The sequence below is a fragment of the Temnothorax americanus genome, unplaced genomic scaffold (genome assembly GCF_048541705.1).
Source record: "Temnothorax americanus isolate GAGA-0224 unplaced genomic scaffold, ASM4854170v1 Scaffold18, whole genome shotgun sequence".
Taxonomy (NCBI): Eukaryota; Metazoa; Arthropoda; class Insecta; order Hymenoptera; family Formicidae; genus Temnothorax; species Temnothorax americanus.
Genome location: NW_027509318.1, coordinates 3,287,916 through 3,313,430, shown reverse-complemented (window position 1 = coordinate 3,313,430; position 25,515 = coordinate 3,287,916). Strand labels below are relative to the sequence as shown.

Here is a 25,515-nt window from a genome sequence, read left to right as displayed (position 1 = left end):
CTAGAATTGTTTCTAATTTTTTGTTGATGCGTCTTTGATGCGTCTTTACACGAAATATATTTCCGAAGAGAAATCTTCGGAGATCCTCAGCATATATTTTCCAATGAAGCGTGATATTTGACGTTCTTATAGTTTACATAAATTAGGCGTGTTCTCTCTCAATCGTTCGCGTTGCGCTATTCGACGAAGGTTTCTCCGAAATTCGGACGCTCCGGAACTTATTTGCTACTGCTCGTTACACACAAATCGTCCCGACGTAAGTTCGCCGGCTAAAGTTAGCACGTGCACGGTGCGCGGGAGCGGAGCTCCCGACAACGTGTCGTTCAATGCACGACCGACGGATTTGTTTGTCGCGCGTTTCTCTATCGGCTTTGTGCGGCCGTTCACTGTCGCGTGATAATCCGTACCTCCTGACGCTCTCGCACACGGCACGGGGAGTACTCCCGGTGCTTTTTCTGCACCTATTCCCGCCTATCCTCGATCGTGCCGCATTTGCTTCCGTCCAGCAAATACGCCCTTCCATAGCCTGACTCCCGTATTCGTGGTGGTGCGTAAAACGCGATCGATGCTACTCGCCGGAGAGAAACGTGTGTCCCCAGGTGTTCCTACGAGTTACGAGAGTATCTTCGACGCTTGTTCTGCATTGAATATTGATTACGTTAGTATTGTTATCCTTGATCTTAGAAGTATATCGTATAAATATCCGACAGATGGTTCTATGAAATTTATCATTCGTTATATTTTTTGGTATTTTTATGGTACAATTACAGCTTATCTAGATGATTCTATATACCTTCCTTTTTTGAAGTGAGATTTATTATTGGAAATTGATCGTTAGAAATAATTCTCGTACTATAGATAGAGCTATATCTAACGATTTCTTCTTAAGATTTCCATTATTAAAGATATCGATATTTTTTTCGGTGCCAATATCAATTTCGGGTATCATTATTACATATCTCGATACTAGATTACTAGGTACAATGCTCGCGTACGAATTAGCAGATTTTGCGACGGTGCAAATCGATGTGAAATTGAAGCTATTATTCGCGCGACAGACGCTTTCACGGCTGGCTTTGTGCGAGTCCGAGAATTACACGCGGCCTTTCAGAATCCGCCGCTGATGTGCGTTTCACGGGAAAAGCGACGTGTTCTCTGTTGAACACGTCAATCGCGAGACGGCCATTCAAGGAAAATCTATGCGGATCCAGTATGCGAATCAATGACTCCCACGTGTCTCTGTTTTTCCTCGCGTGTCACACCGCGCGCGTATCGCGAGCAAGCAGAGGCCGCTCACGTTGATAGACAGTTTGCTTTTCCACATTGCTTTTTCCACGATGCCTCCCCGCATCCGTCCTCGATCTCTTCCAACAAAACGTATCGCCTAACGTCATTTATTCCCAAGTAAACGGCGCCACGCGATATAGAATTCCAATCTCAATTTGCAAGTTCAATTTGTGCGAGACTAATAAAAAAAAAAGCGAAATACTTAACTTTGACGATGAGAAGCGTCGCGGAAAAGGGAAGCGTCTAATGAAATTTTCATCCAAGAAAAGATCCGCGTCGAGTGAGAAATTTGGAACTGATAAGAAATACTATGAATTTAGAACACCTGTATATGACTGCAATGGTAATACCGGTTGGATGGCGTTCCCACCCAGTTTTCTTAGGAAAAGCGTCTTACGAGGGGATGCCTTCTCGCGACGCGTAAATATTTACCTATACGACGGTGCTACTAGCTAGAACATATACAGAGATGACGCGTGATCGCCCACACACCCAATTTCGAGACGTTAATGAACGCTCGGGAGAGTAATCGACCTCGTGGATTAAACTGGATCGGGGATTCTCTTATGTATACGATAAAAATATCTGACCTTTTGGCTCCGCGTTATAACGAATTCTTTTCAATATTATATCGATATCATACGGATAATCGTAATATTATTGAAGTTTTGCTTATAATTCTGCACACCTCTGATATACTTTTTTAAACATTAATTGTTCTGTAAGCCATTTTTATGTTAATTATTGATTTCATAATGTCTGAAAAACAGCTTTTGATATAATCGCCTATTGCGTTCTCGCGACGCAGACACTTTTAGAAGCCGATATTAAAACGTATGCAAAATTATAGACATTTAATATAATATCGAATAAGTTTCTGTAAAACTCCGATTTATATCGCATTAAAGCGAGAGAATGTCTACTATAAATCTTTTCAATATTCAAAAACTGTCATCCGCACGTTCAACTCCAACACGCCCATTTTGCACGCCAAATTCGTTTTCACGATTTCCATGATTTCCATCAATTTGTCCGCGTCAATTTATGGAGTTCTGGGACTCTTGGCATTTCTCTTGGTTGAAATAATTTAAACTAGAACACCTTAAAGTGTAGATCCTTCAGGATTTTGAACACCTCGGATTGTGGGCATATAATTTTCATATACATACATATAGAGTATAATCATTCATTTTTTTTAAATTTAGAATGCTTTTTAAAGTATTTTTCAGATGATTATATTTGCATTTGATAATTATTATAAAATTATTAAAAGTTAATTGCTAAACTTTTCTATTTTAAACTCCTATGAGAAATGTATATTTTGCAACAATAATTGTTGCATAATATTATATACCGATTTAAGTCTTCGCTGAATTTTATTATTCGATAGCCAAATAATGTAATATAATTCTAATAAATAGGCAAGTAATAACGTTCTAATGCAATTCTAGAGCCGAATTCTAACGTTACTCTTTTTTTTATGTTGCAGAATTGCCAGCTGAGGAGGGTGAGTACCGAACCGAAGACGAACCATCGTCTTTTGACGTCGCTCGACGTAAAAAACAGGTTTGCGACAGATTGGCATACAAATTACTTTCGATGTGGCAAAACAAGTTTGCAAATCGGAAACTCATCCTCTATTTTTTTCTTACAATCCGTCTTTATATCGAGCCGTGACTCTACCGTGTTGTTTCGAGCCAAACGTTAATTTGTAATTTATAAGTTTTCGAAACTTCTTCTCGTCTGCCTCGACAAACGTCGCCGTCGGTCTGCGGAAAACAACTTTCGCCACGGGTCCGCTGTCAAAGTAGGCCAGCTTGGAACTTCCTGGAATTTCGTAAGCTTTGAGAATTAGCGTCGCACGCGCTACGTTGTCATGCATTTGCGAATGCGACACATCGATTTAATCTGCCGTTTGCAGCAGACAAAAGCACCAGAATCGTCTTTGCACCTTCGCGCGGAGATTCGAGATTCACGAACTTTAATCATCAATTAATCAAAGCAAAAAAAATGTGAAAGATGAATGTCATCTTTAACATATTCTTGCCTCTTTTAAAAAGGAATAGAAAATAAGATACAAAAAATATGATAAATTGGGATATAAAAAAATAAATGTTTATTTTCAACATTTTATGTTGAATGCTTTTTATATTTGAGCTCTTTGATTGTAATGTCAAGCGTAGATCTTTTATTAGTATTTTCTTATGGTTTTTCGATCATCTCTTTGGCAAATGTTTCTTTCAAACTCTATTTTTCTTTTATCATTAAAAGTCTAATTGATAAACTTAATACAATAACTTGATACAATAACATTTTGAATCTTTTCCAAAATGTTCTTGTTCCGAAACGACTTTTGCCTACCAAAAGGCGAGCGAAATAGTAGCAAAGATGAAGCACTTGGTACATAAAACGTTTTATGTAAAATAATGTAACGGTGGAAGGAAATATATATAGCACGACTGCTATGGGGAAGGATCCCTGCAGGATCCAGGGTACTTGGGACACTTGCCCCATTTACTCGTGTCGAAAGACGTCAGCGCCGTAGCGCCGTACGTCGCCTTCGACTCGGCCGTAATTGCATCGGCATTGCACTCGACCCGCGCGGAGGCCCGCACTATCTTCTCGCCGACCTTCGGCGATGGATCGACCCGCCGTAATTGCGGCTCTCGGCTCGGCGTTACCGTTATTCGTGAATTAAAAAACCGTACTAGAATTAAAAAATAAAAAGAAGAAAATTGAGCGATAAATTTTCACGGATTTTATCGGAATTGACTTCGATAAGTCGGAGTTAATTTGACTCAAAAGCGTGACAACTGACATTGACGAATAGATCGATTGCAGACATGCAATTTGTATCGCTGATGCGTATATACATGCGTAATCAATATGCATTTTGCTGAATGACAATTGCGTGAAAATTAGGTCGATCCTACCGCGTGATATTAAAACGCATGATTTATTGTAATATACCTTGTTAATCGGAAGATCGGTCTTGCCAATAATAATTTTCGGCTTTATCGGAGATAAATAGATGATAAGATAGGCTATATGGCGCGCGTCATTGAATTAATACCGTTTGAACGCAATAATATCCTAATCCCGACGAGTTCTCATCGACTTGTCCTGATAACGTAGAAGTGAAGTTTTTTTTTACCTGATAATGTGAGAGACGTAGGTACTTTTCATGTAATACGCAATTTTTTGCGAAGCGAACTCGTACAGAAGTAATCTTTTTTCACGCACGAGTGAATAGACGTCGTTCCTTCGCGAAATTGCCGTCATTTGAATCAACGATCTTGATCTCGTGCGGCAATTAGCATTACTCAGACTTGGCTTTCTAGAAAATAGTATCCGATATTTTTGGCCGGCAAATTGCACGTGGTGATTTCTGAAAGATGTGATGATGAAAGCTGCTTTCTTCGCGGATTTAGACGGCGAGTAAAAATTCGCGTACGACGAGAGAGCAGGGAATACGTGGCAGGCATGCTCTCCCTTGAAGCGAAAAGGGTCGAAGTCAATCGGACACACTATATTTTATCGTTTCGCCGTTATTATCGCACTTTATATAATCCTGAAACGCGTCGGAGGAAAGTGCGATCAAGGTCGTATTAATGTGATTCCTGTCGTAAATTAATCGCGCGGCCAGTTACGAACGCACAACTGGCCTGTAATCGTTGCCGCGCTCCGTTCCGTCACACATGTGCGCGCCGGTCTCTGTGCATACCGCGCCACGCTCTATTGGCCGATTGACAACGCCTATTGTCACACGCTGAATCCGGTAATGAAGCATGTTGCACGTATGCACACGTGGGTGAGAGAGTAAGGAGGGAAGAGAGGGAGGACGTGGAGAAATGTGCGCTGGTCACTGCAGCACTGTCACGCCACGATATTAATTTCCGAGACGCGGTGGAATGGGCACCGCAATATTACGTGCAATTTATGTAACGAAATGTATGCCATGCGTGCGTAACGTGTTTGCGTTACCGGAAGGCGTGCGTTAAGACACAAAAAGTGGTGTTAATATGCCACATTAATGTCGTATGTGTGATAGGAATTAGATATATAATTTATATGATTCGTAAAATTAATAATGTGAGGTGAACATAGTCAGTAAATTAATTGATTGAGAGTGGAGTTATATACGCGGCTTGGATTGAATTTTACTAGCATAACGCAATTTTGACTTCTTAAGCAATTATTACGTGTTTAGCTATTTAAATTTTAATTTTATTGATTCTGCTTATATATAGGGCTATTATTGTCAACGTCTGTTAACTTCCAACTGACCGTTAATTATCAAAATAACCAACTTCTATTGGCTATTCTGAAAAGTTAACGGTCAGTTAGAAGTTAACAGACGTTGGAAATAGTAACCCATAATTAAATGTTGTAAGTTATCGGTACTTTGAGCCAGCGCGATTATATCCATGCAACAGCATACAAATGTGGCTAACATAAATACCTAAATTCATTAATTTTTACGGTAATGTCGGCTATACATTTATCCAATTACAAATGATTTTTAATGTAAAACTGCGGCTATTTCTATTTATTACTTATAATCGTTTAAAGAGAGGCCCATTTTGGAAATTGTGTTTATCAATTATTTTTTATTTGTATTTTTCTTCTGACTTGCGAATGAATTGTTACAATTTGCAATTTCTATCGACACACATTTTATTTATTATTACTTGATCTACTTTTTTGCTTGATCTAAGAATCAACTGTCGTTATTCTTGGTAATCCTTTGTTACAATAAGAAATATTATTTTACCATCAAAACTTTACTTTGTCGTTTGCAATTTCCAAAAATTCGCAATGCTATTAAAGAATAGGAAAGAGACACGTGATCCAGCTTGATTAAAGCAGAAGGGCGCAAGGAAAATGGGAAGAAACGGAGAAAGGGAGCGCTACTTACATAATTCAGCAATCGAATTTTCGTTCTTTGGCGGCTGCTGCAAATTACAATTAATGAAATTGTCAACCGTGGAGTAATGACGTCAATCGCGTGCAGGCAAAAGGCGCCAACCATCAAGGACGCCCAGGGCTTGCCCCTGACTACTTTATAATTTTTATTCTTTCCTGATGCATATACTAGAATATGTTTCTTCAATACGACAACGTGTTCGCACGTTGAGATCTGCGACGAAAATCTTTTCTTACGACACCAAATTAACTCCTCGTATGTACGAAACACGTGTTGCTTTCGATTAAAATAGAATGTAGATTAGCACGTATAAATATCGCATTGGAATTACAATTTACTTAATTTTTCAATAAACTAGAATAAAGAAGAATAGTTTTATAATTTCTGCGTAAGGATAAAATAATTCTTGATCTGAACTTGTGACATCACTACGTTTATGACAAGATTTATAAGAAATGTAAACGTAATATATGTTAGTTATTAAATACATTTTTATTACATATTATAAGATGAGTCACAACAGCTTTTCTTACAATTTTACGGCAATGATTTCATGATTCTTTTTTGAAAGAAATTTTTTCCCGAGACATAAAACTATGTAAATGAGATATGCTATTTGCAAACATTATTATGTTGCTAATAATAATACAAGCAGGTCATGTACAATGAGGTATTGTTAATCTGATTCCGTATTGATTTCATCGTTATACATTATAATTGATGTGTGTGGATTCGCTTTTTTGTATAATTAAAAACTAACAGCGATATATTTATACGATCATAGCAATTAAGTATTTGTGTTATTATTATTTAAGAAGAGATTAGGTGCAATTTGAGATTAAAAGAGTTCTGCATTTTATAAATTTTATTTAAGTTTTATGCCAATTTGTCGCAATAATTTTTAAGCTAAATATCAGATAAAATAATATTAAAATTGTTGTTCGTAAAATTAAATTTTGAATATATACACTTATCCCTTGATTTACGCGGTACTTTTTAAACGCGATCTCAGTTGTACGCAATCAGAAAATATATCTTTCTACGATATTTATTGAATTATTATATATCAATGAACCAAAAATTCTTATCTAATTGTACTTGTTACATTATTTTGACTTTTTATTGACTTGTGGAGAGCACATTAAGTTTATTCACATAAATAATAACAAATTTACTTTACTGGACTTCGTGCAAATAAAACAAAATAAATGTGAAATAAATATTTTTATATTTACAACACCTGGAACGAATACTCCACGTAAATCGAGGGACAAGTGTATATCGAATATAAAACTTGTACGAAAAATATTTATTATACTAATAAAAACTCACGTTTTCTTTAAACTTTTTCATATTTTATCTCGCATCGCGCGAAATTATTGACGAATTATTTTTCGCTTACAGGAAAATCCATCTGGCAACTCGTCCTGGAACAGTTCGATGACCTTCTAGTTAAGATTCTTCTATTAGCTGCTATTATTTCTTTTGTAAGTATAAGCTGCGACAGATATCATATTGAAAAATTATAAATAATATCTTATAAAATTTAAACTGTGGTATAGAAATTTGCATAACAATTAAACTTCTTGCAAAGTAAACGCATCTTCGAAAAAGTAAAATCTAGTATAATGCAAATTAAGTTTATTAGATATACATGATTGGTATTATCATTTGGTATTATGGTTTATGAACTAAAAGTGTTTCATGATCTAATCTTTACAAAAACTATGAGAATGCCAAATGTGAATTCGTGATGGTCCTTTTTTTCGTGAATTCTTGTCGAATTTTCCGGTGTATGCCGCTTTGCGAAAAGTACCGTAATTATATGTTTACGGGGGTTCAAGGGTAAATGAGGCTAAATATATCTTCTATGAGAGGTGAAAAAATAGCATATTGATTTCAAGTAACCGTGGTGATCTGATTTTCTCTGAGCGCACAAGAGAAATATGTAACATTCATTATGGAGTTTGATCTATAAATTGTGGAAATAAAGTATGTTTAGTTCAGTACGTTTATATAGCTTTCAGAGAAAAGAAATTTTTTAGCAATACATTTATGTCTTGGAAAATTTTTCTTTGATTTCCTAACATACATTTTTATATGTATTTTTTTAAATATATTAATTTGAAATATTAGTTAATATCGGTGCGATGACTAAGAGAGAAAACTGTTTATATTTTCTTATTAATTTTAACTTGGTGCTCATTTTTCCACAAAGTTTTAATTAGCTGAACTGTTATTTAAAGGCGACAATGTGAAATTATTCAATCTGCTGAGAAACATAGGCTCAATGTATTGACTTTCTTTACTATATTCTGTAAGTCTTTCTGATCTAGTGATCTAGTGCTTTTTTTCCTCCTCAGGTATTAGCCTTATTTGAAGAGCACGAGGATGCGTTCACGGCCTTCGTCGAACCCTTCGTCATCCTGCTCATCCTCATTGCCAACGCTGTGGTCGGTGTCTGGCAAGAACGAAATGCCGAGTCTGCGATCGAGGCGCTTAAGGAGTACGAACCCGAGATGGGTAAAGTTGTACGAAGTGACAAATCGGGTGTCCAGAGGATTCGAGCCAAAGAAATCGTGCCCGGCGATATTGTAGAGGTGTCGGTCGGCGACAAGATCCCGGCCGATATCCGACTGTCCAAGATCTTCTCGACTACCCTCAGGATCGACCAGTCCATTCTGACTGGGGAATCGGTGTCCGTGATCAAACACACCGACCCTGTGCCCGACCCACGCGCTGTCAATCAGGTAAAAAGTTGCAGCTGTATAAAAACATTTCCGCTACTTTTTCTCAGGCATTATCTCGCAAATATCAACGGCCTTATATACCTTTGAAATGAGAGTTTATATTCTATAAAAATTGCAAAAAACTTTCATTCATAGGGGCTTGCATAGTTTATTTATGTGATATTTGATCATGACTCTTGAGAACGTTTATTAATAAATTCTGTTTTGCTTTTCCTCTAGGATAAGAAGAATATCTTGTTCTCTGGTACCAATGTCGCCGCTGGAAAGGCTCGCGGGGTCGTTATTGGAACTGGCTTAAGCACGGCTATCGGTAAGATCCGTACGGAGATGTCGGAGACGGAGGAGATCAAGACGCCATTGCAGCAGAAGTTGGACGAGTTTGGCGAACAGCTGTCGAAAGTTATCTCCGTGATTTGCGTTGCCGTGTGGGCGATCAACATTGGCCACTTCAACGATCCGGCTCACGGTGGTTCCTGGATCAAGGGTGCCATTTACTACTTCAAGATTGCCGTCGCTCTCGCTGTAGCCGCTATTCCCGAAGGTTTGCCTGCTGTAATCACGACTTGCTTGGCCCTGGGCACCAGGCGTATGGCCAAGAAGAACGCCATTGTACGATCTTTGCCGTCCGTAGAGACTCTAGGTTGCACGTCCGTCATTTGCTCCGACAAAACTGGCACTTTGACAACTAACCAGATGTCCGTTAGCCGGTAAGAGGATTAAGCAAACAAGATTACTATAACGTTGATGTAGATTTGACTTATTAATCTTTAATAAACACTATATAAGGATCTTTCTCTATTTTTTTTTTGATGATATATTTAAGCAGAAATTTTAATTTAAACATAATTTTAAATATTTACAGAATGTTCATCTTTGACAAGATTGAGGGTAACGATAGCAGTTTCCACGAATTCGAAATCACCGGGTCGACTTATGAACCTATCGGCGAGATCTTCTTGAGAGGACAAAAGATTAAAGGACAAGATTACGAAACATTGCAAGAGATCAGTACAATTTGTATCATGTGCAATGATTCTGCTATCGACTTTAACGAATTCAAGCAGGCATTTGAGAAGGTCGGCGAAGCCACGGAGACCGCCTTGATCGTTCTCGCTGAGAAAATCAATCCGTACGGAGTCCCGAAGAGCGGTTTGGATCGTCGAGGTGGCGCCATTGTCACTAGGCAGGATATGGAAACAAAGTGGAAGAAGGAATTCACGCTGGAATTCTCTCGTGATCGTAAATCCATGTCATCGTACTGCGTGCCTCTGAAGCCATCGAAATTGGGAAGTGGACCAAAACTGTTTGTCAAGGGTGCGCCGGAAGGTGTATTGGATAGGTGCACACATTGCCGCGTCGGTGGTCAGAAGGTTCCTCTTACTTCAACCCTGAAGAATCGCATCTTGGATCTGACCCGCCAATACGGAACCGGTAGGGATACCCTGCGCTGCCTCGCTCTCGCCACTGCTGATCACCCGATGAAGCCTGACGATATGGATCTGGGCGACTCCACTAAATTCTACATATACGAGAAAGATCTCACGTTCGTAGGTGTAGTGGGCATGCTTGATCCACCTCGCAAAGAAGTGTTTGATTCAATTGTTAGGTGCCGCGCCGCCGGCATTCGTGTAATCGTTATCACCGGCGACAACAAAGCCACTGCCGAAGCCATCTGCCGACGTATCGGAGTTTTCGGTGAGGACGAAGATACTACTGGCAAGTCATACTCCGGACGTGAATTTGATGATCTACCGATAGCAGAGCAGAAAGCGGCTTGTGCCAGAGCTCGCCTCTTCTCTCGCGTAGAACCGGCTCATAAGTCGAAGATCGTGGAGTACTTACAAAGCATGAATGAAATTTCTGCTATGGTAAGTCATATTATTCTAACATTTATGATTATCATCAATGCACTACAGCCCGAGTCAAGCCTTGGCTTCCGGAAGAAAAACCATCCTATATAGAGTTTAATTTTCCTTTGGTTTACAATTGCAATTTTTACGAAAAAGTTTGTAAGTCCTTTATCCAACTTCCATTCTGCAAGACAAGAGATGATACAGTATTGCGATTTGTTTATTTCCAGTTACTTTGCGATTGAATGCATGGTTCAGATACTTTGTTTCTATCGCAGAGAAATATTTTCTCACTCAAAATTTTTAATATTATATATGCGGAGTGACAATTCCGAGAATCAAACCCGGATCTTTTATTTGACAAACGATTACTCTAATGTAGAACTTTCCAATGTTCCATTACTGTAATATTAATTACGTTAATGTAAAAAAAAATATATTTTTTATTTGAAAGAGTTAATTCAAAAAGGTCACAAAATAATGTTGCATTGTTTTATTTCTGCAGACTGGTGACGGTGTGAACGATGCTCCTGCCTTGAAGAAGGCTGAAATCGGTATTGCTATGGGCTCTGGTACTGCAGTCGCGAAATCAGCTTCGGAGATGGTATTAGCGGATGATAATTTCTCTTCCATCGTAGCCGCTGTAGAGGAAGGCCGTGCTATCTATAATAACATGAAACAATTTATCCGTTACCTCATTTCTTCCAACATCGGCGAGGTCGTCAGGTATGTACGAGATATATGAGGGCAATGAGGAAGATTAGAGTTCAATTTTTATTCATGTTTCTATATTATTTTACAGTATATTCTTGACCGCCGCCCTTGGTCTTCCCGAAGCATTGATTCCAGTCCAACTTCTGTGGGTCAACTTGGTCACTGATGGTCTTCCAGCTACCGCTCTCGGTTTCAATCCACCCGATTTAGACATTATGAGCAAAGTAATATAACAATTAAAAAGATGCACTGCCATGTCATTAAATGCAAGTTTTATTGATTTATTTTATTGATTTTTTTACAGCCTCCTCGTAAAGCTGACGAATCTTTAATTTCTGGATGGCTGTTTTTCCGTTATATGGCTATTGGTGGATATGTAGGCGCTGCCACTGTCGGATCGGCTGCTTGGTGGTTCATGTACAGTCCGAGCGGCCCTCAGCTGAATTACTACCAACTTGTAAGTTTTGACAAAAATTTAGTTATGTTCATAATTATTTGAAAACTTGAGTAATTATTCTTTAATTAACATCTATTATTTGCATAAAATATAGACTCATCACTTGGCATGTATTGGTGGCGGACCCGAATTCAAGGGTATTAACTGCAAGATCTTCGCTGATCCTCATCCCATGACTATGGCTCTCTCTGTGTTGGTCACTATTGAAATGTTAAATGCCATGAACAGGTGAAAAAAATATTCGTAATATATTTTACATAAGAATCGCGGTTTCAGGATTATAATAAAATCTATGTTTTTCTATATATATATAGCTTGTCTGAGAATCAGTCGCTCATCAGCATGCCGCCTTGGTGCAACATGTGGCTCATCGCATCCATGGCTCTTTCTTTCACACTCCATTTCGTCATCCTGTACGTCGAAGTTCTTTCGGTAAGTAAATATTTATTTATATTAAGACTGCAGAAGCGAATGGCCGAGGACCTTATTCTTTCAATTTGAAGCGCAAAAATTGTAAGTATCGTTAACTCTTTTGTGTTTCAGTCCGTATTCCAAGTGACTCCGCTATCGGGTGAAGAATGGCTTACCGTTATGAAGTTCTCCATTCCAGTGGTACTTCTCGACGAAACCTTGAAGTTCATTGCCAGAAAGATCACAGACGGTGAGAATCCAATTTACACCGTGCATTGGATCGTTCTAATGTGGGCTGTGTTCTTTGGACTGTTGCATATCTGTCCCATATAGAACGTCCGTGAAATAATAATATTAGTCTAGCAGACGATGTTTTTTTCCTATGGAAAAGCATCCGCGACTAGATCCTTGGACTCACAATTTGCATTTAACCGAAGCTCTTCCCACCGTGACGCGGGAAGGCGCGAGATAAGTTATTAACAGAGTGCGTTCAAGTGAGATTTTAACAAGTTTGACTGTTGTGCATGGTGTTAGTACGATCATATATGAAATATGCCACCAAGGCCCACCATGCCCGCATCACACACCGTACCCTGACGTCGCTCAACGATCACGGGTTTCGAGTGGCATCGAGTGATCTAAGAGAGACCCCGTCGTAAATCAAAGATTGTGATCGTTAAATTATTTTCTACGAGTGCCTTTTGAACATTGAATTTCCTCTGCAACAAAACACGAAACTGTTTATAGATGTTCTTTCCGATACGTTTGACGTCCTAATCCTCTTCCTTTTATTGCACAATTATGCACTTTTTTTTATCGTCATGCACGTTTCGGTATAATTAGCAACAGATAAATCATTTGATAATTGTAGCAGATTCTGATAGTGCACTAACACAGTTAAAACCTCCATTAATTTATGCATGTCTTCCGTCTGTGTTTCTCGCCGATTAATAATATTACGACATGAACTTTTATATATCTTTGCACGTTCGAAGCATATTATTGATCTTGGTCGATTTTTGGAAAGTACAAAGTAGTTCGCCCGCTAACCATACCGGGGATTAGTAACTTCGGTTTTGACGCAAACGAACGCATTTGCGACGTATCATTTTCGTAAAGTGATACGCACATTTACACAACGAAGACAATAAAACATTCGGCAGAAACACAAATGGAACGGACAGTAGTAGTAGTATTTTATTTTGTCTCCTGATTTTATTTTCAAGCTCAGTTTAATGCACGCACGCAACAAATTAGCACAATATTCGGTTAACGCGATTAACATACAATCTTGTTTAGTAAATCTCTTTACATTTACACTTCTTTTTGGTTGCTTTCAATGTTGCTTGTTATAAATCACGTTTATTAATGAATTCTTAGTGTCTGGTGTGCCTCTTTCTACTCTGAAGTCAGAACTGGAGCAGGCTGAGCGTTTGCTGAAATTTCAAGGAAATACGAGGGTTTCGCACTAACGGATCTCATTTTGTATCCTGCATACCGTGTCTTCCTTCCCGTAGAGATAATGCATGCACGGTATAGTTAACGCAGCACGTTTCGTAAGATCCTTTCATGTTGTAAAATTTATTCTTTTCAATGATACTGTCCTCTGCTGTGCCACGCGATCAATCCATCATTTTAACTTCGCGCGTCTTTCATATTCATACTGAGATATATTCTTAACATTTATACGGAACAGACAACTTTATTTTTTATTAGATGATATCTTTGTGAGTTATTCTTCGATCGAGATGTTGCGTCATACAAATCTGTAATAAATGCGTCAAATGTGAAGTAAACTTTTGTAAATATCCACATAATCGATATATATTTTTATTAGATAGATAATGAAATAGATCGTTACAAAATTAGTGAGAATCGTCGCGATTGGCACAGCGGGGTTTCTTCTAATTTCTCGCATGGGTTCGCGAACACAACATCTGTTTCCTATGTGTATAACCCGTACGTGTGATTTATGCATTAACGCGATGCAACAGATTCGCGTATCGCTAATTTCTGGATATGGACTGCAAAGGCTCGTAAGTGTAAGATAAGGCAATCGTTAAGCAGAGGAAAATACTTGACCTTATTACCTCTCTCGTACGCTCGAAACTGATGGGGCAGTCCATAGATTTTCTAGTAAATTCGTTCAGGTTTAATATCTGAGCAGTGTTCCGAACGCAAACACACTCATTGTCGGGATAAAATTCATCATTTTTATTGATGGTGATATCGAATAGCTACATTAATCATAGAATTAATTAACGACGCATAGATTTTTTAAAAATAAATTTGTCCTTGATAATATTTAGTGATAGGCGCATCTGTTTTCTATTCCCGGCTCCCGATAATCTTTTCATATTTAATTTATCTTTCAAACGCGCAGAAGAATCATAGTTTGCTTTTACATAGTCGTCCGATAAATTATTTAAAATGTTGAAAGATATTTAAGACATGTGTATAAACAACCTAATTTGATTAACTGAATCAATAAAATTGGAAAAGTCGATTCTTTTGTCGACAATACAGAAATCTGAGGAATGAGATGTGCTAAATGCGTAGTAAAAAAGTTTGACTAGTGGTTTTTTTCATGTATATAATTTTTTTCGTTAAAGATCGGCGATAATCCTGTTTCATCGGACCGTAATAATTTTATTAATAAACAATCATTCATTTATGTGTAAGTTACAGGGGATCTCTCCGTTTGTTCTCTCACTTTCAACGTCACGGTCTCAGATGATGATCGCCGATCTTTCAAGTATTTGTATATTGGGAGCAACTTTAGTCCCCTAATTATTAGTCGAGGATATTTCTCGATTGAGTGAACGCGAATTCGGTCACTGCCACGTAACGAAACGAATAATCGGTGTCGTCACGAGTACGTGGGCCTTCAATATACATCTGGCTATTTAGTCAGTTCATCCCTTGGAGCGTATCCTATCGGCGAGAGCGGCCGCCAATCAAAGAAGGAAGACTGAAATCGATTAGTGCTGAAAACAGACGGCATCAACTTCTCGATTCTTTCTTTCTTATTTGTCGACGTAAAGCCGTCGTCTCTTACGAAGCGATATTTCTAACTTCGCCTTCCTGCTACGTTTACAAAAAAAAAATTGGAATAATCGGCAAGAACTACACTGAGGGAAAAATATTGTAGAATCAACCAAACAATTTTGTTGATTTTTCAATTTATTGATCCAATTATTTATTTTATTGAATTTAGTACACGTCTATTATTTGAACAAAATGAAATAATTAAATTCTGAAAATGGTATCATACAAAATCTTTTTTTTTTTTTTAAGTTAATGATTTCTGCCCATTTCTGCCCATCATTTAAGTTAATGATGACAAGAACATTATAACGTTTTTAAAAATAGTAAATTTATTCAAAGAAATATTTAGTTAATGTTATATTATACATAATTGAGATAGTATAAAATATTTAGTTAAAAAGAACAAATCAAACAAACAAAATAATCAAAAAGAACAAAATATTTTGTACAAATATTTTGTTAAGCCAATCAAATCATCTGCTTGGCAACATACAATCTTCCGGTTTTATTAAATCAACAAAAATTTTTTTTTTTGAAAAAAATAATTATTTCTCTCAGTGAGTATCGTCTCGCGAGAGACGGCGGATTTAAGCGGCTCTCGCTTCCGCCGGCAGCGCAGGATCCAAGGTGTCATCCAGATCTTCGTATATAGAGATCGCCGTGATATTCGGCCGTTCGCGATTCAGCGCGCGAAACGCAGCGCGCGAGACGCTTCTCCGCAAAACACGTGCAAACGCAACAAGACTGACGATGTGTTCCGGTCCGGCGAGGAGCGGACGCGTCCGCTGCGTTTTCTTCTTCTTCTTTGTTTCTTTCTTCTTCGGCGCGCGACGCACGATAATTTAATTGCGCCGCTACCCCGGCGCTTCAGGAGAATCGGCCGTGGCCGCGCCGCGCGACATTGTAATATAATTAATTAATTAATTAGTAACGGTTAAGGCGTGATACTTTGGTATGGGCATAATTAAAACTTAATCAGACCGAACGAGTTAGCGCTGCCGCACTAACGAACTTGTGTCTCGAGTAGTGTTTCGTTCCGCAGTTTAATTTTTAGCGCGAGGATAATTAAGCTACCGGCTTTGCGCCCCGCGTTCGATACCTGTGTCGCGATGCGTTTGTCGTTAATGTCGAGAAAAGTGGAAAGAGAAAATTTATTCGTGGATGAGTAAATTTTCGCGTTTCGCGCGAAATAAAAATCATCGAATTGTCGCCTGTAAAAGGATAACCATTCTCACGATCCTAGACCTGTTGTATAGACATTGGTTAACTCTGAAATTTTTCGGCCAATCTCGAATTTCTTCAGAGATAATCTTCGAAACCCGAGATATCCTGTAACACTTACTATTATCAAGTTTACCCACCGTGGCACAGAACAATGGATGCATTATTCGCTTGTTTGGACGCGCGATTGGGTAACCAGCACGGTTATCGGAACACAGGTACGCGCGCGGGGATCAATGCCGGTGAAGAGTTTAATGCAGTTCTCTATGACGCTCAATGAGTTCGACGAAATTAATCGGGAAATCCGGATGCAAGACGACCCCCCGAGCAACGGATCTCGAAAGAATCGCGCGAAGAACAGCTGTGAATTACTGAATTGTTGAATTCGGAAGTCCAGCAATCTTGATGAAGCGACAGAGAGACGCAGATTTATAATTAAATTGAAGAAACCGGACGTTGCTTTCTTTCTTTTTCTTTTTTGTTAACGGGTTTGTCGGGTTTACGATTTCCTCGGGATTCGTCGCTCGTTGCTCCCTCGTATTCGGATCTCCAGCTTCGTCCACGATGTATCTGTAAGTACTTGAGTGTGCATTGTATTTTACGTTGACCGAGAATGACGGGGTAGTGCCATCACGACGAGAGTATACTGCGCGACGTCACGCAAATATCGATGCGATTGCTTGATTAAAAATCCTAGCAATCCTGTTCCATTAATATGTAATTACATAAAAGGAAGAAACGATTTATATTTATTCTATCTCCTTGCATATTATATTTATTAATTATAACTTATTGATTGCCATAAAGTAAATTGTACGTGCGCCGAGAATTAATTAGCTCGTCGGTAGACATTTTATCATTGATCCTTGTGTGACGTTGATAATTGAACGCGGTGTCCAGCGATGATGAGACTACAACTACGCGTCGTTTCCTTCAGGAAGTACCTATTTCTCTAACGATAACGAAGTAATATTAATATTAATAACTTATGGAAATACTATGACATCGAGTGATTTCGAGTATATACACTCGCCGCGGACGTCGCTCCGCAGCGGAAGATAATAGAATATATAATTCCGGGTGTGAAACAGATTTCATAGAGACGAGACGGATAATATAGAAACAGAAGGAATAAAGAGAAATTGTATACACGAATCCGACTGTTGCGCGTGTTACGATCCAGTCTATGCATATACGATAAGTACAATTACGTTATCATGTAATTATCGCGCCGTGTCGGCGTTTCGCAATTTGTTTTATTTATCGTCCGATTTACCTTTGTCGTGTATTCAATTTGAGTTCGTACGGAGCGACCATTATAACAAGTGAGAGAATATGACGACGGAATGATATATAATGCATTACTTGTTATAATAAAAGAATCATGTGTTACTAATGCGTTTCTCGATCCTCCGACGGTTGACCTACTAATCGACGTAATAATTCTCGCTTAAATCCGACAGCCTATTGCCGTCGAAAAAAAAAAAAAATTGAACGCTTAGTACGACACTGTCGTGATAGGTGTTCGGTTAGTCCCTGCCTAAAACCCATTTTAACTTTTCGACTTTTTTCTCTCTCGTTGTCTGTTATCCACCCTATCACATTCCGAATGTTCATTGTGACCATATAGCTGGCTTAAGACATTCAAACGTTGGTGGGTCAGAGTTAGAGATTTAGAGCTATATGAAAAATTACTGATTATACATTTAAAATTTAGAAGAAAAATTAAATTCCTACTTTATTTCTAATTTTTTTTTGTAAATAATAAAATATTGAATCTTTGACGAAACGATATTTTTAAAATTATAGATAAGATGCATGACGGAATTATACTTAGCAACAATTATTCAGCTCGAAATTTAAAACAAATGAGAAGATTAATCAATTCCAAAATATACATGTGTAAAAAAACATACGAAAAAACATTTTAGTATTTTAGTATAAAATGAAATGCGAATTAGAGTATAATAAAAAAAATCACAAACGGCGCACACTGTGGCCTAACTTATTCAATGATTAAGGCAGCTGTCTGCTTGTATAACCCTTATAATTTTTCGATGTAACAAATCGAAAAGTTCGCAAAGGATTTGGGGACCATCTTGTACAGCTCACCACTGTCGCACTGTGTGTGTGGAGGCAAGATTTCGGAAAATAAAACACGCGTGATGCCGAAATTTCTCGACACATCGCGCGTACCCACACATGACGAATCTTTTTATTATCTACTATATGGCTATATACTGTGGTGTACACTATCTTCCTTTCCCCCCCCCCGGCCCCTCGAGATTTGTTGTTTGAAGTTTTTTGCATGCGTTCACTGGAAAAAAGACCGATGTGATAACTGTCGTGTCGACCCGGAACGAGTCCTAATAAATCGGAGGCTATCGAAAACATTCCCCGACACATCGACTTCGACACCCACCCCCTTTTGCTAACTTCCCCCTGCCTGCTGGTGTGCCAAACTGTACAGTCACGGGGTGAGAGCGGTCTTCGAGGACGACTACGGGCGCGATACGTACGGATGACACAGGTAATGTTGAATTTGTCAATTTTAAAACTAACGAGATTAACGTTTAACTGTTACGCTGTAACACGACACACACACGCCGTCCACGAACTGCAATCCGCAAACGAGCGACTTACGGGGCCGAAGCAATTTTTTTCGTTTGCTGGTGGAAAAAATTGCGGTCTACTTTTCATCACGTAATGTTTATAATTTGTTTATAATTTGTTCATTTAATTAATGTGCATTCCGAAAAAAAGAACTCATTGTCAGAGGACTGTGGGGCTTCTCCTGTTCTACAATACGCGCGCGCACATTTCAGCCACGTAAAATAGAATTAATATCGCTTTTCAATATCTCTACTGTAATTTGTTATACATTACACATTTCATTCATTTGCGTACGATCCATATGTACAAATACTTCGTTCTTTAAGAGTTCGTCGTAACATATTTGCTTATCTGTACAGATATACATATACATGCACACATATATGCTTGTTTTTATATGTCAAATACTTGATACTTTCGCGATTAAGCGCGCTGCTCACACCGCTGCGCTAACACCTCATCATCGCCAAGGTTTGCAACGACTAGCAGCTGCATCCGTAGAGTTGGAGAAGCGCGTGTGGCCTATCGTAGCTGAACCAGCGAGGATAGTAGCTCAGCGTGTAGTGAAATAATCAATGTTACCCTCGTATGATTGCAGTGGCACCGCCGGTGACGCCGAAATAAAGCTCGAGAGGACGTAGGGCGAATCTGAGAAACACCTAATCGGCCGCAGCCGAGAAATCGGCGACACCCACAGCACATTGCACTCTCGAAGGGACTGGAGATGTCTTTACCTAACAGCCCAAAAAAAAACAATCGAATATTTCCCGAATGAAACCACAAAGTATACTCTCCCACCGACACCCCACACGCACCGCAATAAGCACCACCACCGGGCCCACGAACGCGAAATGTGCAATGCACGCGCACGTTCGTCTGCGTGGCGATCGGCATTCAAGATCGGCAACGATCTCCCGCGGGATGGCGAAGAAATAGAAAAGGGAACGAATGTACGAGTGTAGTTTTATGGCGATCAGAGTATCGGACTCTCGTCCACCTCTGATTCGATATTGTTGCTCGTGTTATTCATGCGCCAGTAGATTTCTAACGATGTCATGATTGTGATGATAAGCAAATAAGGATATTAATTTTATTTGAAACGTTTCATTTATTTGAACAGTTTCATTTTTATTCATTAAATTTTAGTCGTTGCTCCATTACCGAAAGGGTAGCTGCTCGTAACAGCGACGAGAGCGTCAAAACGCAATATTCCTCTTTTTACAAAAAGGGATAGTTGCACATACGTCAGCCGATCGACGTCAATTCAAAACTACAACGATCTCGTGCATGACCATTCCTTTTCGAAGGAGATCCGTACATTCGTTCGAGCAAGCTGCTGCACCCAGTTAGTCCGATTAATCTGAGGACCGATCGTTTCAGACCGCCGAAGTCGAGAGGAAGATGCCGGGGAACGCTGCTAAAACAGCCGTCCAACATTTTTTTTCTCCCCCTTTAGTTCGCCATTTAGGTCTCCGCCGCTCGTTAATCGTTCTCGTGTGTGTGTTATGTTGCAGTCAATGAGGTGGTCGTCGACAAGTGGGCGGCCAAATAAATGAGTGAGTCGTCGACAGGCGTAATCCCACACTCCGTCGCCGCCGCCACCGAGTGCGCGCGAGGAAAGCTCAACCCGAAAATTTAAAAAACAAAAGACCCAAACAAAAAAAAATAAAAAGATGCAAAGACGAACGAAAGCGTGAAAATAACCCGGCGCGCCTGTGCTTCGTAGAGCGCTGTAATAACAACACGAACGGCAGCAGCAGCAGCAGCAGCAGCAGCAACGCACTCGATAACGACTTATCTACCCGCCAACCTTCGGGGGACCTCTCCCCGCGCCCGGGACTCCCCCCGATCGCTGAGTAGACGCGCTGCCACCACCTCTCGCCGCTGCTTTTATTCTTTTCCCCCATCTTCTCTTCTCCCTTCTCCGCAAGATCGCTGCGCGCGAGGGGTCGTCGAGTCGGGGTCGTCGTCCCGAGGCCGACGAAAGCGAAGCGAACGAACGGCTTTGGGAAACTCTTTGTCTTCTGGTGTCTGGAGCCACATATTAACACGTTCTTAACTCAACGACTGTGCCTTCTTAAAGCCGATTGCGCCCAGGTCGGTCAGCGCTAATCTCGATCGAGAGAGAGCCACTCTTCTCCCTTTGTCTGTACAAGGTATCATTTGCAGTTGCACTTTAAAATATATAAGAACGGCTCTTGATCGGCGCTTCATTACGAGCCATGATTATGTTTAACATTAATATTAAAAATAATCGGTTTTTTAAATAACTTTCTTCGAACGTTTTTTCTGGAAAAAGAAAAAAGAACTGATTTGGATATATACCGAAATCAATAGAGATTCTTTCATTTAACACCTTGTATTGGATAAAACTCGAGTAAAAGATTAGCTGACTCGAGCCGTCGGCGTAACTGAGCCTTAGCTTCCTATACCCGAGCGAGGAACGATGCGATATAACTGATTACGAGAAAGTAGAGGAGCGGCTGGCCTTTAGTAGTCCCTTTTTAATCCCTTAACGCCTCGGGAGCGTGTTAACGCACATAATGCAATCTAACGGCCACGCAGCCCTTTCCTAATCCCAAGTAATTCAATCAATCACATCGCTCATGCTTCCGAAAGTAATCAAGACTTGCCTGAAGGTCTTTGAGCGAGATTTTTCGAGTAAGATCGTATTCGACATATAACCGAAAAGGTCAGTCGATCGTCTCGAGAGTCTCATTAATATAAAAAAAAGACAAATTTGAGCGTTCGCTTTTAATGTATTTAGGTTTGCATTCGTTTCATCTTATCGTCTCTTTTTCACCTTTCTTTCTCGCCATTTTCAGACGCTATTTTTCTCGCTATTTTTCTTCCTACCTCTTTTCCGCGCCGATATGGCGTTCCACCTCTTTTTCTATTTTTCTCTTTTTTGTTCTCATATTTTTCTTCCTTCTTATTTTGTCTGTTTTTTTCTGACGTGAAGATCTCTCGCTTGGTGGTACGTTCTTCCATCCGACAAACTCGACGGTCGTGTCCTTCGACTGTACAGGCAAATGGAGGCAACAATCTACATTTCCGATCGAAGCCGAGCTAATGACAATCTCTCAACCTATACGCAAAAGCCAGTCCTATTAATCTGTTCCTACGAGCGAAAGCTAACGATCCATCATTCTGTGACATGTTCAATCGAGTTTTGTCTCTGATAGTGAAGATTGTTGCCTTGGAATTCTTCCACATCTTCCATAGAGGTGCATATTGTATCGTCAGAAGCGATCAACCCTCCGGTGACACAAAAACGGTCCCTTTATCAGGAATCCCCTTTTAGCTTCCAAGACGCCGTATCCTGCCCGCGATATAAGAGAACCCGCACGTAAATTAGGTACCCAATCGCACGCGGAGATTAGGTACTCCGGTCCCCCCTATCAGCCACGAACGACGGAATCCTCCGTAGCTTGGAACGTCCGGTTCGACGAGAAAAAGACCGTCACTCGTACCAAGAACGCTCAATGATGCCACAGTCCGTCCGCGCGCGCTCGCGTTTATCCTGCGGACAGTCGCGAGAGAGAAAGAGGGAAAGTCCTCGACAGTCTTGTATATGCTGGAGAGAGAGAGAGAGAGGGAGGGAGGGAGGGAGAGAGAGAGAGAGAGAGAGAGAGAGAGAGAGAGAGAGAGAGAGAGAGAGAGAGAGAGAGAGAGAGAGAGAGAGAGAGAGAGAGAGAGAGAGAGAGAGATAAAGTAATTGGATGCATGTGTGTGTGTGTGTGTGTGTCTATCCTTATCGCGCAGAACGAACGAGGAACGAAGAAACCTACTCGCGCCGTTCGTGAATTCTTCGGCTCGTCGCGCCATCGCGCCACTGCGAATCCTGCATACCCGGTCATTCGACGATTACAGCGAAGATGCACAGCGAAGAGAGCACGTGGAGGACAATCGGACGGTGGGGAGGAGAACGAAGGAGAGGGTTGACCAGAGGGGTCGTTCGACTCCTTGGAGCGAATCGACGAGGGTGTCGAGTGGTGCCTCTGCGGAAATGAAACGAAGCGACGACGGTTTCGAGCAGTGACGTAACTTTCGCGATCGGAGGCCGGCCGCCGCGATGAAGCGAGCGTTAATTGTGGCTGTGTGCCGGGTTGCGCGGCGCGGCGGTGCGCTTCGTGATGCGAATAATCACGGAGCAGCGCTATTATACCGCTGAAACTCCTCTCGCGCGAGCCACTCCGCCCCGCGAAGGCGTCTCGAAGAAATACTTCGCGGAATACCGCCTTGAAAGAGAGACTTTTTCCCTTCCTTTCTTTCCAATCTGCAGAGAGGGGATGATAGCGAAAAGTGGCTCGTGCGAGAAGGAATCGCGGAGCGAAGAAGGTTCGCCTCTTGAACACGCATGAAACTTACGCCACCGGGGAATCCAGTAATCTCGCGAGAGTTAAGTAATTATTGTAAATATCCGTCACGCACGCGACGATATGTAACAGAGGAGAGATATTCTACATATAAATATATAGTGTATATATATATATATATATATATATACACATTATATATATATATTTTTTTTTCTTTCGTGAAGAAGCGCACAGATGGACGCGTCGTCGCTGCGGACGATAATAAATTATTGTTATTGATAATATATTATTACTATTATTATTATTATTATTATTATTATCGTCATCGCTACTATTGTTAGTATTACTGTTATCATTGAAAAAAAAAAACGTCACCGGTTTGGTGATATACTGTATATTGTACGGCGGAAACGCGAAACCTTTCGAGGACCGGGCTTCGAGCGAGAAGGATTCAAACTGTCGAGGCTCGTGGTTGTGGTTTTTCTTCTTCTTGATTTATATTCATTACACGATTGATCGTTCTTCGTGGTGACATTAGAGGCGGAATTAGCCACCTCGCGGCGTTCTGATTGTTACTTATAGGGAGAAAGAAAGGAAGAGAGAAAAAAGAGAGAAAGATAGCCACTTTTCCTCGCTCCGTTGATCGCGACTCTCCTCGGCTTTTTCTCGGCTAAGACTGACGAGAGTTCTCGATATAGCGATAGGATAACGAATATCTGACCGTAGACATCGTTAAACGACTGAATCGCGAGTGTATCTCATCTTTCGCGTTCAAAAATCGACTCATCTATATTTGTTCGAAACGGACGCAAGTGGTAACATCGCTCGATGTCGCAAACGCGGAGTTGGATTTGTCATATTTGCGGACCTCGTCCTTGCGTGTTCAAGGTAGAATACAGGCGGACGGGGTTGCCGAGACGCGTATTGGCTACTTTCTCGTCCACGGTTTTGCTCCCGACGTTATTATCGTGTGTTGACACCTCTAGTGATATACATCCCGCGTCTCCCGAATTTTTCTATTTCTCTTTTTCCTCTTACCATCCCCCCGGTCTCTTTTCTCCCCTCGTTAATCGTTATACTTCTCTGCCTCCGGTTCTCGTCGGAGCCCGCGCATTCGTCTCACGTCTCACGCCGATCGTCTCATTTCTCTCTCGCCCTATAACTACTAAATATATAATTAGCAGTTAAGAGTTTTAACGACCCGCGACGCAAAAGTTTATAGGAATCGTCGCCGATATATAGGACGCGAGATTTCTGGTCGACTTTAGCTCTCGGCACGAAAGTAAGATAAGTAAAGACCGCGCGACGCGCGAGTTCTCACCGGGAACTCGCCGTCACTCATCGCAAACAAATGTGTGCGTGTGTGTGTGTATATATATGTATATCATTATGTACATTATGTCTGTTACATATTATGTACATACGTATATGTATATATATATATATATATTTAAAATGAAGGCACCTCTCTCTCCGTGCCCGATAAAATTGCTCCGTACATATACACATCGCTCGCGTCATCCTAATCGGTACACGTATGATATGTACGCATCGACGCGGACGTTCCGATTACGCCGATACGTATGTGGATACGTCTATCAATCGCCCATCCTGTAATTAAAGCTCATCATTTTTAATGTATGTAAACTATTGTCGTGGAGTGTAATATTCGTACTTGTATAAAGGCAAATCGCCCGCGCTGACGCTCCAATCGTTCTCGCTCGAATCGTCCACGTTGGAGCATACTCTTAAGAACGAATTTCACTATTTTCTTCGAAAAACGGTGACAAACCTTACACAATTTCTAATGTACGCCGACAGCTCTGTACGAATAAAGGTTTGGAAGTAATCTCGCTGTCCTGCCTTCATTCTGTCGTGACCCGTTTTCGAAAAAGGTCTTTTTAATATTTGGTTT

At 40.3% G+C, this 25,515-nt stretch overlaps 1 protein-coding gene across 6 annotated transcripts in view; it reads left to right on the top strand.

The window, feature by feature from the left end:
- The window catches only part of Serca (ATPase sarcoplasmic/endoplasmic reticulum Ca2+ transporting SERCA), a 46,026-nt gene extending 20,577 nt beyond the window's left edge, over positions 1–25,449 (top strand). For 4 of the 6 annotated variants that reach the window (XM_077403946.1, XM_077403947.1, XM_077403949.1 and 1 more), the window contains exons 3-14: positions 2,777–2,794; positions 7,619–7,701; positions 8,578–8,964; positions 9,184–9,671; positions 9,827–10,832; positions 11,320–11,540; positions 11,617–11,752; positions 11,833–11,985; positions 12,080–12,213; positions 12,300–12,417; positions 12,529–12,646; positions 13,777–18,057. In XM_077403946.1, coding sequence (XP_077260072.1) covers positions 2,777–2,794; positions 7,619–7,701; positions 8,578–8,964; positions 9,184–9,671; positions 9,827–10,832; positions 11,320–11,540; positions 11,617–11,752; positions 11,833–11,985; positions 12,080–12,213; positions 12,300–12,417; positions 12,529–12,646; positions 13,777–13,868 — 2,954 coding nt within the window. In that variant the 3' untranslated portion in view covers positions 13,869–18,057. Of the gene's footprint in view, positions 1–2,776; positions 2,795–7,618; positions 7,702–8,577; positions 8,965–9,183; positions 9,672–9,826; positions 10,833–11,319; positions 11,541–11,616; positions 11,753–11,832; positions 11,986–12,079; positions 12,214–12,299; positions 12,418–12,528; positions 12,647–13,776; positions 18,058–19,876 lie in introns of those variants that run through there. The other 2 variants (XM_077403950.1, XM_077403951.1) reach the window with 2 other exon arrangements.
- The last annotated feature ends 66 nt before the right edge of the window (positions 25,450–25,515 follow it).